This window comes from Haemaphysalis longicornis, unplaced genomic scaffold, assembly GCF_048455015.1.
Source record: "Haemaphysalis longicornis isolate Haplotype H1 unplaced genomic scaffold, Haemaphysalis longicornis Haplotype H1 scaffold_1, whole genome shotgun sequence".
Taxonomy (NCBI): Eukaryota; Metazoa; Arthropoda; class Arachnida; order Ixodida; family Ixodidae; genus Haemaphysalis; species Haemaphysalis longicornis.
In genome coordinates this window covers 285,753,213-285,769,587 of record NW_027526203.1, presented here as the reverse complement: position 1 = coordinate 285,769,587, position 16,375 = coordinate 285,753,213, and the positions used below count along the sequence as shown (strand labels likewise).

The 16,375-nt window shown below is 45.4% G+C and overlaps 2 protein-coding genes across 3 annotated transcripts in view; one reads left to right on the top strand and one right to left on the bottom strand.

Moving 5' to 3' along the window:
- Positions 1-3,689, bottom strand: part of LOC144147170 (5-oxoprolinase) — a 69,868-nt gene extending 66,179 nt beyond the window's left edge. Inside the window, exon 1 of the mRNA XM_077679243.1 lies at positions 3,304-3,689. Within this exon, the coding sequence (XP_077535369.1) occupies positions 3,304-3,483 (180 nt within the window). The 5' untranslated portion in view covers positions 3,484-3,689. The remainder of the gene's footprint in view (positions 1-3,303) is intronic.
- Positions 3,690-3,973: 284 nt separating this feature from the next.
- L(1)g0320 (signal sequence receptor subunit 1 l(1)G0320) overlaps positions 3,974-16,375 on the top strand; it is a 28,131-nt gene continuing 15,729 nt past the window's right edge. For both annotated transcript variants that reach the window (XM_077679269.1, XM_077679264.1), the window contains exons 1-4: positions 3,974-4,335; positions 6,321-6,415; positions 9,622-9,727; positions 15,488-15,615. In XM_077679269.1, the coding sequence (XP_077535395.1) occupies positions 4,269-4,335; positions 6,321-6,415; positions 9,622-9,727; positions 15,488-15,615 (396 nt within the window). In that variant the 5' untranslated portion in view covers positions 3,974-4,268. The remainder of the gene's footprint in view (positions 4,336-6,320; positions 6,416-9,621; positions 9,728-15,487; positions 15,616-16,375) is intronic.

Below are 16,375 nucleotides of genomic sequence, written 5' to 3'. Positions count from 1 at the left end.
TCAAAAACATAGCGCAAACTATAAAAAAAGGAGAAGAGCAGAGTGCACTCAACAATAGATTAATACTATCCCACCATGGACTACTGTTACAAAATTCTTTACGCTACTGAAATTATGGGAAACAATTACGCAGATAGTGCGGAAAACACTGCATGACCGGGTAACTAGTAGAAAGCAGCTTGGTACCTCTACAGGACTACGAACTATCAGTGAACCAGTTCAAACAATTTTTGGGCAACATTTTATTGAACAGCACCTACCATAATGAGCAAGTAGCAAAATGTTTGCAGGTAGTACTAAATAAAGGAAATGAAAAACAGCTGAGGCCAAAAAAAAACTTGTGCCCTTCAATTTCTCAATGTTGCTATGTTAGGAATGTTCTGCTGTGTGCCTTGGCCTTGATTATACCCTGAGGTTCCATTTGACAGGCTCAACCTACTTGCAGGCACCATGCATATAGACAAGATGGAATCAAGAACCGACATTAATGTAGACTCTTCAATTAGCACAATGGGACTGCTTGCTTACTAAATATGTATGACGACTTCCGAAACCACAACAATGCGTATTAAGCAGTTATTTATGGCTCGGAGGAAAGAAATAAAGCTTTTCTTTGGAAATAAATTCTTGATTAGAGAATTTTTTTGTTTCTACCATAGTGTTTCTTGAAACATTATGGCAGACTGTGAATTCATTTGCATCATTTTTTTTTTTTTTTTACACATTCAAGCTGATGCTTAAGCAAGCACAGATACTGTTGCTTTCGAGGTGTTGACATTTATCCCAAATTAGGAATGGGACCATGAACTGTAGCAGCTTGCAAAATTCTTTAAACAAGGTCCTCGCGAATTCAAGCCAAGTCATTGTTAGCACAGAAACAAATGGAGCTTTGAACTGCACCAATAAGTGACTCAAAACAAAATTTTAAACTAACGCAAACGTAGCTATGTATGTCGATCTCATTTTGAAATCTGAGGGTGTCCCTCTGTCAGGTCACACGCAACTATATAGGCCCATACTGACTGCTATTAGTAGTTTTAGTTCAAATTGTGGAATGAGCTGGATGTAATGGCTGAAAACATGTAGGGTGCCAAATTAAAAGAAGCTTCCGTGGCAGGAATGCGTCAGCGGAGGAATGGAGGGTTTTGTAAAAGCTGCAAAGGGGAAGGCATAGCACAATAAACATAACTGATTAAAACAACTAAACAAAACAGACCTGAATCACGGCAACTTCTCCACCATTGAGAAGAGAATGCCAATTACAACCATGCTGCCATTCAAAGCTCCCACAATGCCTCCCAGTCAACTATAATACGTGAGGTATATTGACGAGTTATAAATATTGCTTAATAAACTTGATCAGGTTAAATTTTAGAATGTTTAGCTCATTTTTGGAGCTTTTGAAGCCAACTTACATTTTCTCATGAGAAACCCACGTCAAAACGTGCAATTTCCCTTGCATTTTATCCACCCTGTTCGTTTGGTGACACAGGCTTATTAATAAGTCTGCAGGGCGAAACTTGAAAGATTGCGAGCAGGTTCAGCTCGTAAAACCACGTGCATTTCCTTTTTTCCCGGTTCAGTTTCTGTGAGACAGTACTAGCAATTTCTTTAATAAAATACAATTGCAAACAGATTTTGCATATAGCAAATTGACACGTGCAGTAACGAGAAGAGTAACGAGTGTGACAGAGGGGCCTCATGCCAGGGTAATGTCCTTGCGATTTGCTACGACTTCCCCACTATATATGAAGCCTTTTCAAAAGGCTGTTCTTACAACATGCCACAGTATCAACATAACACCATGTCATATCAACCTGCCATGTCTACTTTTTTAAAACTATGAAGGTATAGGACCTCAAACTTGCATGCAAGACCGTGCTTGTTACAGTCAATTATAATGATGGGCCATTAATTTTTCACTTACTTCACAAGTCCCAAAAACATTGTGCAAAATCATGGACGTCATTTCTGCTACCTATCTTGCCGTGCTCTGCTGTACAGAAACACTTATGTGCAACCCAAGATGTGACGGGCCCATATCATATATACCTAATGCCATTTCAGACCACTTTTTAGCGCTCAAAGCCTGCGTTCATGATTAACTTTAAGATAGTGCAAGCCATCTATAATCTAAGCTCAGCTTCATGGAGGGTTCTAGCTTCAATGCTCCGTTTAGAGTACTGAAACCATTCATCTTGCTGCTCTAGCTGCAATGTAATACAAGCTTTCCCAAGCCGTCTGTGAACGTTTTCCTTTTCCGTTTGGCACCAATGATGCACTAGAGTAAAATTTATTAGAAGCTCCAGCAATGCTCTCATTTTCAGCACTCCCTTGGACTTTGTGCTAGATTTCTTATCAATGACGTTTATTAAGGTGGTCTCACATCCCATAATGTATGGCCAGAACTGTATGGCATGGTAACTGTAAAAGTCAATTCTGAGAAAATTATGCCGCTTGACTGCCGCAAGCACGGTGTAAAAATGAGGCCAGAACTTTAAAGGGACCCTGCAACACTTTTGATAAACGCTTTCGCTCTTCGCGCCTGGAAGCAGTGCGAAAGTTATAGTTATCGCCAGCACGGAGCGAGTGGCAATGCGTGGTTTGCTCGTCGCACCAGATACGCCTTATGTTTCTGCTTTGTTTATGTGGCTTTATTTTCAAAGTTGCTATCGAAAAGCGTTCATTGCTGCAACTGAAGGAAAACCGGCCAACAGTCGCTACATGGCCTCAGTGACGTAATTCGTGCAGTCGAAGAACATCGAGACCGGGAAAGAGAAAAAAATCTTTTGAGCTAGTTTCCAAGTTATTTGATGGGCATAGAGCAGCAATTTTTGGCTGAGGTACTTTGCGACCCCCTAATCTATCGTTCTGCAAGCATTTAAGATTTCAAAAAAAGTTGAAGTGTTGCAGGATACCTTTAAAACTACAGAGAGAGAGAGAGAGAGAGAGAGAGAGAGAGAGAGAGAGAGAGAGAGAGAGAGAGAGAGAGAGAGAGAGAGAGAGAGAGAGAGAGAGAATCTTTTATTCAAATTTAGGAGATGTTACTCTAGTGATGTTAACGTGTGGGCGAAACCCCAGCCAAAGTGATGGATACGTCTGAGCGAAACCCTATCCAAAGCATGAAATAACGATTAATCTATGACTGTAAGTGTGTTCCCACCGTGAGCTGTGACGAAGGCGTGACATGGGTTGCCGAAGGAGGGGAAGGGTTATTTGGTGACGCATATGTAAGTTTATATACGCACACAAGCATTTCGATACAATAACTGCAGAAGTGCAGGCAACACCAGGAACGTTTACCTCTTGCAAGATTCTTCGGATTCCTTCCCGCGGCGCATCTGGGTAGTTATTGGGATCTTCAGAGAGGAGTTTCATAACTCGGACTTTGCCGCCGGGACATCGAGCATAGATGTCTGTAAATGTGCCTCCACGATCGATTGCAAACTGAAACTTTGTTGTCGGGTTTGGCGCTCCGCTCATTGTATTGAAAGCAATAGAAACTGCTACCGAGAAACTTTGAATAGAGGAGGCTTGACGTTACTGTGCAGTTTAAACAGTTTGGAGGTTGAACGACAAACTGCCAACGACAAACCGCATATGAGACCGCCGGCAGCCGGTCGCACACGCCCACAGATGTTTGAAGCGATCCGTACTCACGTGTTCACTTGCACAACAACATGGAGGGTTGCGGGTCAATAAACTGTTTGCAAATAAATTGAACATCCTTTATGTATTTGCTATAACCAACAAAAATTATCCTTAAGTTAGTGTTTATAAAAATATTTTATTGCTTAAATAAGTGAGAGTGAAAATCTAAGCACGTCTGCGTATGTTCGCCAAAATGAGCCCTTAAGAATTCAATGCAACAAACACTGTGCTTCCACGATCATGGCCACGAAGGATCGTCTGCTGCTGACGTGTTCGGCAACAGCGGCGCAGTTGTCATTGCGAGAATAAATTTGTTCGAGTTCTTCAAAATTATTACACGCACACTCTGCGCCTTCACGGGCATGCTTTGACACTTAATGCTAGCCATGCGAACTCATATCTAAGGAAGTAGCGAAAGGAAACGAGTGATATGGGAATCACGGTTCAGCTGGTTCAGCCGGTTGCGTTGTCTGATTGTTGTTTGTAGCCTCGAAACCGGTCCTTTTCGTAATGGTGGCGCGGCTCGACGCGTCGGTGTAGTCTGCTGTTCACCTCAAATCTCTTTTCATCCGTAGACATTTACACGTTTTGGGTGCTCATTTACGCTCTGCTGCAAAATGTTGGCTCGGTATATTATTGTAGCGCTTCTTATTGTGCCTCTAGCGACTATACTGCATCAAAACGGTGAGTATGAACTTTACGTGGCAGACCACATATCCTTTGAAGCTTGTGCTAACAGCCTCTTATTGCAAGCTTTGACTCTGCAGCTCACATATGTGTCACAGAAGGCTTTAATTTAAAGTACGAACTGTCTGAACCATTTGTGAGGGCCTTTGTACTGCTGCTTTTTGTTTGAGTAGGATATATTACCTATTTTGCGCGGTTATATTACGGTGTGTGTCAAGTTTGTTTAAACTGAGCGCCCTAGTTAGGTGCTTAAACTTACGGTGATTCTTGCGAGGGTCAACACCTATAGTTCGTGCGTTGCGGACGATGTGATTTCTTTCAATACTAAAGGTTCATTTTTATATTCCAGTAACAATGCCGATGCGGTGAACTTCCTGTAGTCGCTGTCAACTTCCTGAGAGCCTAAGTAGAGCAGGCAACGAGATGTTCGTTAAAACAAGATTTAGCGCTTTTAGCTGGCACAGTTGTATTCAAGAGCGAGATTTTTATTCTTCCTCAGCATCAATCCCGCTCCTAAACTTTTTTTCGAGTTTAATGACGGCTGTGGCGTTCCCGAGTGCTAGGGTGCTTGTGCTTTAAATTTCGGTGTTCTGTGCAGGTTATTCACTAACAGAAAACTAGAAAACTTGCATGTAAACACGGGCACGCAAAAAAAGAACAGATTGAGCAGCATCCTGCGGTTGAGTGATGTGTTGATCGTAGCATCCCTAAAGTTCTCATGTGAAAAGTAGAATTTTTTGTTCGCGATGTGTACATGCTTCGAATTTGAAGGCAGGAAATGTGCGTGGCATTTCTAATTACTAACTTTCGTGGCGTAAGGTCTACTTGCCGAAGTATTAGTACCGAACGTTGCAACAAGTTCTTGCTTGCCGTCCAGATGTTGGGCTGTTCTACGGTGTAAAATGTGGCATAGCGAGTAATTAATTAGGGGGAAAAATATAGTGTTGTACACAATTTTAAATATAAGCTACACGGCTGGCCTCTCGTAGGCGTGAAATCTCCTCCCCTTCCCTAGACTGCCAATTCCGTGCAATGTGCCTCGCAGCTATTGTTCTCATGAGACTGGCTGCCGCCGTCGCGACCATCCACCTCGCGGCCCATAGCCGAAAGTCGTGATATGCGTGCCGTACTCATGAAGTTCGGCAACAAAGCCAGGCGTCGTGAAATTGCCGTACGCTCTCGCCAACGCACCCCGACAGTGTACGCGCCGACCGGATGCTGGCGGAATTGTGCTGGAAGAAAATTAGGCAAGAGATGAGGACACAGGAGGTGCAATTACAGATGAGAATTTGCAAAGTGCAGGGGGGAGAGAACAATATGCAAGAGCAAGAAACTGTGAGAAAGTTCGGGCCGCGTGCTGGCGGGCGGGTACGGCAATTTCACGACTACGACATGCATATCACAACAGCCGGTTTAGAATTCATGTAGAGTTCATAGAGGCATAGAGTTCATATACGTGAAAATTGAAGGTGAAATGCTCACACGTGTCCTCGCGGGGAATTAAGTCTCGAGTGAGGGGGGGCTACACAATATAGCGGCTAAAGCCGTTCTACATGATGCGAATTTACCTGCGAATTTGCTGCATTAGCGACACTTGTGCAGCAGAATGGTCCGTTTTCATTGCTGCGCCAAATTGTCAAAATTGGATCGGCTGAACTGCCCCCGTGAACGCTTGGTCATCCAAATTTGTTGGCAGCCATCGGCTTTGGGCACACCTTGTATCTGAGATGCAGTAGCAGTGTTCAGTACCACAATTTTTATTCGAATTGAGCAGACAGAAAGGCTTGGTGTTCTCGTTGGAGCTAAATGGTTTGCTCAGTGCAAAATGAATTTGAACAGCAGCACCTGCTTATGTTTGGGCTCCACTGTAACCCTGACGTCTCATGAAAAGCAGCATTTTCTACGAAGAAGGCAGTGTGGACAGACAAATCCTTGGGGCAGCATTAGGGTGATAGTCATTATGGAATTGCTGTGCCTTGTAGGTTCGCCTTATGTATGGGCACAGGAGGATGAAGACGCGATCGTCGAAGATTCTCCAGGTGGCTCTGAACAGCAAGAGGGTGCAGTTAGTGAACAGGTGAGTATTTCAGTGCTGAGAAAATGTGTGTTTCAAGGCGAAGGTTTGTACTGATGGGCTTTCTTTGTTTAGGGCAAGCACAATGGGTGACAGGTGTTAACTGCGGGCAGAACTGCACGTGAACAGAGCTGAGACCAGAGAATATCCAGTGGCTCACTTTATGCTTAATGGCATGATGTGTGGGTTACAGCCAGTATTTCTCTGTGGCATTCAACCCTGCCTGAGAGAGTTGGGAATTAAACCGGGCTCACTGTGCTTGTGTACCCCTGTGCTGCTATTAAAAAAATTATATGTAACAGGCTGACCATGGCACTTCACTGTACTAGCCCACATGTAGTGTGAAAATGCACCCTGCAGTGGCCGTGGGCGTAGAAGCGCTATGCAGGCCACAATAATGCATTCCACATTACAGGTTTTGCAAGAGAACTGGGGTAACTTTTGTTTGCCTTCAGCCCCTTCTTTTTTAATTTATTTCCCTCATGGGGTCGGCATGATTAATTTTGCCCAAGGTGCTGTTTGGAGTAGTCTTGTGTGAATTGCAATTAATCTGTTGCCACCTGGCGGGATCATAAACTGGGGTGCACGAGGCCTCACGTGCTCCACCAGTCTATGAGCTCGCATATTGTGCCTTGTGCACCGTGCAATTGAGGGCCATGCTGTGCTCTTGCTTGCAATTTTTTAATGCTTCGAAATTCAGCCTAGCGGTTGCTGCAAGATATTGTTTGAATCCTGTGTTCCATATCTGAGGTGACCCCGTTCATGACGCGGGCACCTAATTTACTGTGTGTGGCAGTAGGATTTTGCCCTGTTCTGTGTTACTTCTGAAATGGTTTTCAAGGATTGTTTCAGTACTATGTAAATTGTATTTTGCCTATATTTCTAAGGCGTTGTGCTGCTGAGCATGAGGACGCAGGTTCGATTCCCGGCCATGGTGGCTGCTTTTCTGATGGAACTGAAAAGCAAAAAACGTCCATGTGCGCAAGATTTGGAAGCACATTAACGATCCCCAGGTGGTCAAAATTTATTCGGAGCCCTCCACTACAGCCCGCCTCATCACCTGCGTTGCGTTGGCGCGTATAACCCTACACTCAATCAAATCAAATCATTTTGCCTATATTTGTGGTATAAAAATTTCCAGTTGTGCAAAACTGTGTGCAAAAATGTGCAAAAATGATTCTTCCTGTAAAGATTGCAGCTGGCCGAGGGTGTGTGCATCACCAACAGGATGTGTGGAAACAAGCTGCGAAGCAGCAACCAAATGGGCAATTAACTGAACGTGTAATGGGAAATGCCTAGTCATGGCACTAGGCGGCACGAGGTTCGAAAGGTGTACTAATCAAACTTAAAGGGACACTGAAGGCAACTAGCAAGTTGGGCTCAGACGGAAGTTCAACTTCCCTGAAGCCCTGTGGGCATTTATCCGGCGGCACAAGATGCTTTCATTGCCGAGAAATTACCAATTGAAAAACGCATTTCATTCCTCGTGCCATTTCATGACGTTTCGCGTGACGTAAACAGAGACCGGAAATGAGTGAGATGGCGATGTGGCCTAGCAGGTAAACTACCGAGCGAACCATCACGGCCACAGAAGCCACTGGTCACGCAATCGGCGCATACGACAAAACAACTTGCCCTCTCTACACATCCGTTACCTGCCACTCTGTATGCATCAACCTTGGTGCTGCACGGTACGCGAGATGGTGTTAAACAACTTGAATTGCTGTGCGGCCTTTTACTTTACCTACGAAATATCTAGCGGATAGCGCAACCGCAGCGAGAACGACGACAGCAGCGCTCTTTTGATTTGCATTCTCGTTGTGGATAGTTGGGTTTAAGTTGCTTTGATGCACTCATATTAACAACAAGGTGCCATCTGTAAGTTTAACTTGTAACAGCAAGCAATGCTAAATTTTTGCAGCCAGCTACGTCGGCACTGTGAAGGGAGTTTTACTGGAACGCTTCGTCAGTTTTTCACTGCGATATGGTAGCGCTTATTGCACCATCTGTTGAATGCTTTGTGAAGCAAGTTGCTTTTAGCCCATTTGCCAGAAGTGTGCCTAGAACTTTTGCAAGTGCCCAAACCACCACTAACCCTTGGCGCCAGTATGGAATGAAAAACATGCATAACATGATACAAATATAATTTTACCGAAGTATACACCGTAGTAAAAGCATAGCAGCACCCTGAATCAAAAGACCCGGTTTTATGCACACATTTTATTCAACTTCAAGACAATCAAGAAATGGTTTTAAACAAACGCATTGTCACAGCATGCGCTTTGCGGCCGAAGTGCGAAATAAACAGGCGATCGATTGCCTCCTTCCCATTGTAAGGGTAGCACTCGGTTCTTGCAATTTATGGTGGTGAACAATTAGAGACATCGGCGGTGTTCGCGGCCGCGAGACGTTTTCGTGGAGGGAGGTCCCTGGAATTTAGAAGGCACTGAAGCTAGCCCACTTTCAGGGGGTGGGCGATATCTGGGATATTTTAGTGAATTAAATATTTCGCCCCTAAAGGGGGGTGGGCGATGTTTCCTGGAGTGGAGGCGTTCTCTTGGTACTTTAGAGTAGTAATAGACAGATTCCCTTCCTGGTTTTGTGATGACCCGCCGCGGCGGCTCAGTGGCCAAGGTGTTCTGCTGCTTAGCACGAGGACGCAGGTTTGATTCCCGGCCAAGGCGGCCGCTTTTCTGATGGAGGCGAAAAGCAAAAACGCCCGTGTGCTTGAGATTTCCGCGCACGTTAAAGATCCCCAGGTGGTCAAAATTAATCCGGAGCCCTCCACTACGCCATGCCTCATCGCCTGCGTTGCGTCGGCGCGTTAAACCCCGCAATCAATCAATGGTTTTGTGATATTTTGCCCATGTCTAAATTTCTTACTGTGGCCCGAGAACTTTTGATGAGATTTATCATTTATGACTAACTGAAGCCTAAACCAGTTAATAAATGGTTGCATGATGTACATCAAAATATTCCAGCAAATCAAATTGTTTTCTGCCAGTAAAGCCAGGCTTTGTGTAGGCGTAACATACTAGAAAACCGTTTGCTGAGGCTAACTAAGAGTAGCACTGTCTTCAAGCGGGTTTTTCTCCTCGCCACTTGTGGAGTTGCGTTACAGTCACAGAGGTACTATAATGCGTTGTCACCCTTTAAATGATTCTGCACGATTAATGTCTAACTCATATGCACTCTGCTAAAATTTCCAGGACGATGACGACGAGGGGGACGACAGCTCATCAGGTGGACCATTAAAGCCATCACCTCACGGAGACACCTACATTCTGTTCACAAAGCCTGTGAACTTCCAGTCCAGTGAGTCAGCTGTGGTCTCTCCCTTGTGTCTGTAGTGCTTTTAGCTTCTCTGTCAGATTATGCACGTTGTTACGAAGTTTCCATCCCACCACTGGCAACCAGTTGTTGCATTCAGGAAGGCATCCCTGAACTGGGCTCAGTCATGCGTGGTGGTGAGTGGCCAGCAGAAGTTGCTGCCATGGTGATGACAAGAAGTTTACTGCATGGCAAGAGATGAGCCTAAGCAATACAGGAACAATATCCTTACGGGCGAGGTTACAGCATACTCGAACTGAGCGACAGCATGGATTCACTGCTGCGTAACAAATAAATTTTGTGCTCAGAGGCCCGATGCGCGATGCGCTAATGGTCAAACAGTTCTCCTTGTGCTTTCTGCACACGGCCCAAACATAGTACAGACTTGCACAACTCTTTCCGAGTTCATGAGGGGCTGGCAGCTGTGGCGCTCGTTGAGCCTGAGAGAGGGTGGAGAGGATATCTCTAGCCATGTGCGAATAGTCATTTTCTTTTTCGAATCGAATACGAAGCGAATAGTGATATTAATCGAATATTTTTCGAATAGTATCCAATATTTTCGAATCGAAGCGAATATTTTCTAATTGAATGTAATTCATAATAAATATATTAAATGGAGCAATTATGCCGGCATGAAAGACAATGGTAGTAGTATTAACACTTATTTTACTGTTAAAATGCAAGACAAAGGAAGTGACAATAAACTCGGGTTTAATGCAAGTTTATTGACAAAATGTTATGTCTGGCTCTGCGGTGGCATTGCTTGGCTTGCATGCACTACTTTTGTGGTGAGCTATTGCTGTGGATGAACACGAGCTGTTCCACATGCTCGGGAAGGAGAAGTTGCCTCCTGCACGTGACGACATTTCCTGATGCCGAGAAAAGTCTCTCGCTTGAGACTTGCGTGGCTGGGATTGAGAGGTACATGAGAGCGATCTTCGACAGTACTGGGTAGCGGCTCTTCCCCGTGTTCTTCCACCAGAGATAAGGGTTCTCAGAGCGAGGTATCACGGGCATGCGGAGATGGTCCTCTACCTCTTCTTGTGGCTGCTGTCGGGTGCTCGCCTGCGATGAGGAGCTAGTAGAGGCCAGTGCACCAAAGACGTTCCAGACATCACTGATCACAGGTGCAGGTGTGCAGCTGGCATCAGCTTCCTTGCCACTGTCCGGAGGAAGGTCCTTCTCCACGGCTGAATTGAGGTGGTTCTTTAGCCACTGTTTCTCGGTTGCTTCTGTGTGGCACACTGCCTTGAACCTCGGATCCAACAGAGTACTTAAGGCATGTGCACTCTGCATCTTGATGTCCACAAATCGCAACTTCATGCTCCGCAGAAGGTTTCCCGCAAACGCCGCTTCTTCGCCACCATTTTGACACTGACGAGATAGAAGAATCTGCATACAGTGCACCAGTGGTATCACTTGAGCTAGTGTGGGATGCTTCTCAGAACACGATTCCCGTGTTGCCTCCTCGACACACTTCAAAACGGACATGACAGCAGCCATGAGACGCCATTCACTGCAAGTCAAGTTCTCGATCGTGTCTTGTTCGGAGAGGTCAACTGAAATTGCTTGTCGCAGCTTAAGTAGACGACACATCATCTCATACTCGCGGTTCCACCGGGTGCAGACATCCTGAATCACCTCAAGCGGTTCAAGGCCCATGTTCCCTTGTGCTTCTCTTAGGCGGCTTCTTGCTTGCGAGCTCTTTTTGTAATGGCCCACAATAGCTCGGGCCTTAGAACAGAGCTCCTCGAACTTCGGTGTCTCCTTTTTTGCACTCTGAATGCACAGCTGCAGTGTGTGCGCAAAGCAACTGATGCTGAACCATGGCGTTCGCGACACTGCTCCAAGAAAATTCCTTGCGTTGTCTGTGACAACAAAAACGGGAATACCTTGAGGCAGGCCCCAATCCTCTGTAAGCTCGAGCAGCACGTCCTTCAGGTTAGCTGAAATATGGCACTCAGGCACATGCTTGCACGCCAGGTTGTACGTGTGCGGTTGAAAGTCAGAATCAAGCAGGTGGCACGTCATGGAGACGTAACTGTCCCCTGTCCTTGACGTCCATCCGTCAGTAGTTAGGGAGTAGCACGGCGTCCCCTTCTCGAAATGATCGCGCAACTCGCTCAGCACTTTTTCCTTTCCTTTAGTGTAAAGCTCTGGAACAACACTTCGGGAAAACGTGGTTCTTGACGGCACTTTGTACTCGGGTACGGCGGCATGCATTAACGCCAAAAACCCTGGCTCTTCAACGAGCGAGTACGAGTGCAGCCCAGTTGCAATAAATTCAGCAACCTTTTTTGTGAGCACTTTAGCCCGCTGGCTGTCGTTACTTAACAGAGGCTTGAAGTAATGGGGTGGGCTGGCAGAACTCACGTTCGACCTTTTGTCTGCTGACCTCTTAGGTACTGTCAGCACACTCAGAAGCGCGGATCTTCTCTTACTCCTTGAAGGGTCCCGGATGAAGCCGCAAGTGATTCACGAGGGTTGTGGTGGTGCCCGTTGGTGTTTTCAAAGACTTCTTACACGTGCGACACTTCGCAGTCGTAACTGAACGTTCGAAAAAGTTCCATATTGCACTGCGAGAACTTCGTTGAGGAGTCCCGTCCATGTTTTCGGTGTGCACAGATCAAATTTGATGAAAGTTCGCTGCACAGCCCTGATACCGAGAAGGGAATGAATAAAGAATGGGCGAAATGCGCGAATGCGACGAGACCGACGCGACAAGGCGATGGACCATGGAGGAAAGAATGGACAAAGCCAAAAGCTTCCCGTGTTGCCAGACTAGCAACGTCGTAGCGAACAAGGCTTTAAAAAATAACACAAAATAGTCATAAAAATCTGCCGCTTATCTTACATTACTTTATTTCGTATCAACTTGCGTTTTCAAAGGCAGTTTGCGTGCCAATTCACGCCCCAGTCTGACGGTTGCTTTTACTGGGACGATACGCTTTTGCGGGTTGCGTGTAGCCAGTTCTTGCTTAGCCGTTCGGATTTGTTCTTGTTGCTTCGACAAACCAGTCGCACACAATGTTTCTATACTTACTTTTTTTTTTTTTAATATATATGTGTTGGATAGCTGCTATAGCTGCACGAGCTGAATTTTTACACCCCCCTCCGATCGCCAATGGCATCACGGGTGTGTTTGTTTACATTCGCTCGTCCTTGCTTGAATTCGTCACCCGCAGTAGGAGTGGACTAGCGCGCAGCGGTCGGTAAAACATTTTGTAAGCGTTGTAGCACATGACTAAAGACACGGTCTCTTTTTCATTAAATCAAAATCGTGCAAACGTGCAAGGGAGGTTGATTCACTGATGCACGACCGGCTTTATAAAGCCGGTCGTGCACTGATGTATATTTAGGCGCTAACGAACGGGTGAACAGAACGAATGACAGATGTCACGCCATTCCTTGACTTGTGTGCGGCCGTTTGCGGGCGGATTTGCGTTTTTTCTCTGATTGTGGCGGTTCACCTCAGCAGAACTGCCGAACTTCGAAAATATTCGAACTTTTCGAATGGCCAAATTCGGTTTCGAAGCCGAAGTCGAATATCGGGTATTCGCTTCGAAATTCGAAAATTTCGAATATTCGCACATGGCTAGATACCTCTGCTGCGGCATTCGCGACTTTCGGGGCAAGTGTCTACAAGATCTGTTTGCAGCCGCCAAAGTTTGAATCACCGGCAGGGAGGCACCTACTTACCGGCCGTTCTTCGGCAACTTGTCCGAGGCAGCTTTCTTAAACCTCAGGGCAATCCGCAACTTGCAGGATGCGCAAACGTAGCGGCGTGCAGAATCGTAACAACATGGTAAAACTGCCTTATCGCAAAATGCTAAAATGTGTTGAGCAAATTGTGGATATGGTGTGCCTATAGTGAATAGCAAAATAGCTTCCGGCACTTATCAAGCTGAGCCTATTATAATTTGTTAAAGCATGTGCGCCATTCAAATAACAACATTCTATTAAAAGCAAAGAAACCAAGGGACTAAGTGGTATGATAGGAAAGGAATAGTTAGTGTTGAACATTGAGTGTGGGGTATGGTCAGCCTTGCTTAGTCAATTTTTTTGTTGCATTTGGTAATAGATATACTGGTTGTGTTGGCGGATGAAGCCAAGAGACGTGTACTAAAGAAAAAACCTCCCCGTTGATAGGTGTCACTTTTTCTCCTGTTTATCGATGTTGGCTGTTTGCATACATTTCTAACCAGCATTGTAGTAGAATTTGTTCATGTGAAAAAGTTTTGGCGATCTCAAGAACTGCAGTCCCTTGAGTGGATGTCAGCAGGGTCATGCCTGGGACATGCAGTCAGAACCGCCAAAACAAAGTAATGCAGCTAAGAAGATCTGTGGTAATTGGCTTTACCTAGGAAGCATTCCGAGGACCGTCGCACAAGGGTAATGTAAAGTTCATCATTGGCTGTACCCACTACAATGGCTAGTACATTATGGCTAGGAAACAATGGCTAGTATATTGCCAATGTACTTGCCAGTTGTAATTCGGAAAACCCTCTACTTTATCTGAAAGTAATCTGTGACCTTATTTGCACCTGTTCGTTGTTGGAGATGGCGTTGCAGTGCATTCGTGGGCCCATCTTGCGGCCCAGTTGATCTTGTGTATCGAGCACTTTGAGATTGCTTAGTATCAAGGTATTACTGTAATCGGACCCCGCCTACATGGTGTACATGACAAGCACGATGCTATGGAGACGCGGTGCACATTTTGTTTTGGTCCTTGCTTACATCCAGCGTGCCGAAGTAAGCCTATCTCCTGGCCGGTGGTGTTTTTGGGAGCTCTTATACATTTCCTGTGTTCACGCTAGGACGATAGGAGCAACCTTTGTATGTGCATGACAGATAGCACGGTGATAATATCTACTCATCTGCTTGACCGAGTGCCATTTGCCAACAAAGTTTATACATGAAGACTCCAGTTATGATCCACCTTGGCTCAACTTTTTCTTCTGTTTGTCAATTAGGCTCCTGGTGCGTACATGCTGTACACTTCGACTTCCTTACATTAAAAGTGGTGCAAACATTAATGTATTAAATTGTAAAAAAAACACGGTGTTTTGAATTTGACAAGTATTTGGAAAGGGAAGAAATTCGTTACATCATAAATTTTCTTAAATCGAAGTTTATTATACCGATGTTCGACTGTGCTACAGTGCGTTGTGCTCCTGAGCACGAGGTCGCGGGTTCGATTCCCGGCCGCGGCGGCCGCTTTTCTGATGGAGGCGAAAAGCAAAAACGCCCGTGTGTTCGAGATTTCGGCGCACGTTAAAGATCCCCAGGTGGTCAAAATTAATCCGGAGCCCTCCCCTACGGCGCGCCTCATCGCCTGCGTTGCATCGGCGCGTTAAACCTTACAATCAATCAATCGACTGTGCTACAGTGGGAATAATCTGGTCCAGCACACATGCATTTTTATTGGGATCGTGAAAATTTTGAACCGAGTCATAATTCAAATATAGAAAATGTTAAAAAACTTGATGTTGACAGGTGTTTTTGTAAGTGTCAGAATTGCCGTCCTGATAGTTTTATACAGGACCTTGTAACCCTGTACAGGTTTTTCTGCATTCTTCCCTGGACTGTGTGGTCGTGGAGGTGTTTTCGTAACCGAGTGTTGGGGCTTTGTATGGGTTTGCATTTTTTTTTAATTTCTGGAAGGAGAAATTCCTGAAAATTTACGAGATTCCGTTCCAATTACTTTTGACGTCACCTGTACATTGTGGCTGTCTTGTAATGCAGAGTTGCCTGCCGGCAAGGAGGTGCACTTCCTCGTGGGCTTCAGCAACAAGGGAGAAAAGGAATTCATGCTGGACACCATGGATGCTTCTTTCCGTTACCCAATGGACTTCACCTTCTACATTCAAAATGTGAGTGAAATCTCATTAAGACTGTGTTGAATGATGTCCTGTCCATTCCCCTCCTCACCCCTCCCCTCTAAAAGGGTGACTTTTTATGTATATAACTCGGTAAAATGTGGTACAGTCGAACACAGATATATCGAACTCCAAGGGGATAGCGAAATAGTTTGATGTATCGATAATTCGAAATATAAAAAAAAAAACGCCTATCTGAAGATTATCTGACAACACCGCACATCACTGAGAGCTTTCCAAGATCGTGCAAAGGGGTGGCTTACCGATTTGTCCCTCAAAGCACGGAAAATTTGAACCAGAGCATGAAGACCACCGCACTTTATTTCACATTAAAATGTGTGTGAGCTTCGCTTGTTTTTTCTTCTGCATCATAAAGATCACTAAACTGTATTCAAGATTACAAACACGGTACAAATAAGAAAATGCACCGCTATCCACTATGCCACAACGGCAATGAAAAACACTGACACAAGTTCGGCTGCAGTAGGTGGTAGGAATGTCGTCAGGGCCGCTAGTAGGTTCCGCATCCCGCATCTGCGGCATCAGTGATGTCCACCACAGCCTGCACATCGTCATCAGCCACCAACAAACTCGTGTGCTGTTGTGTCATGTGGAATGGCACATCGTAGTGCTTACAGCTCTCTAAATTCGCTGTCAAGGCACTCGGTGCCATCTTCTGTATCCGAACTGAACACCTCCCGTCTGGAGCCGTTCAACGAAGCCGCTTTGCACAGAGACACGCTCCGGAACGGCA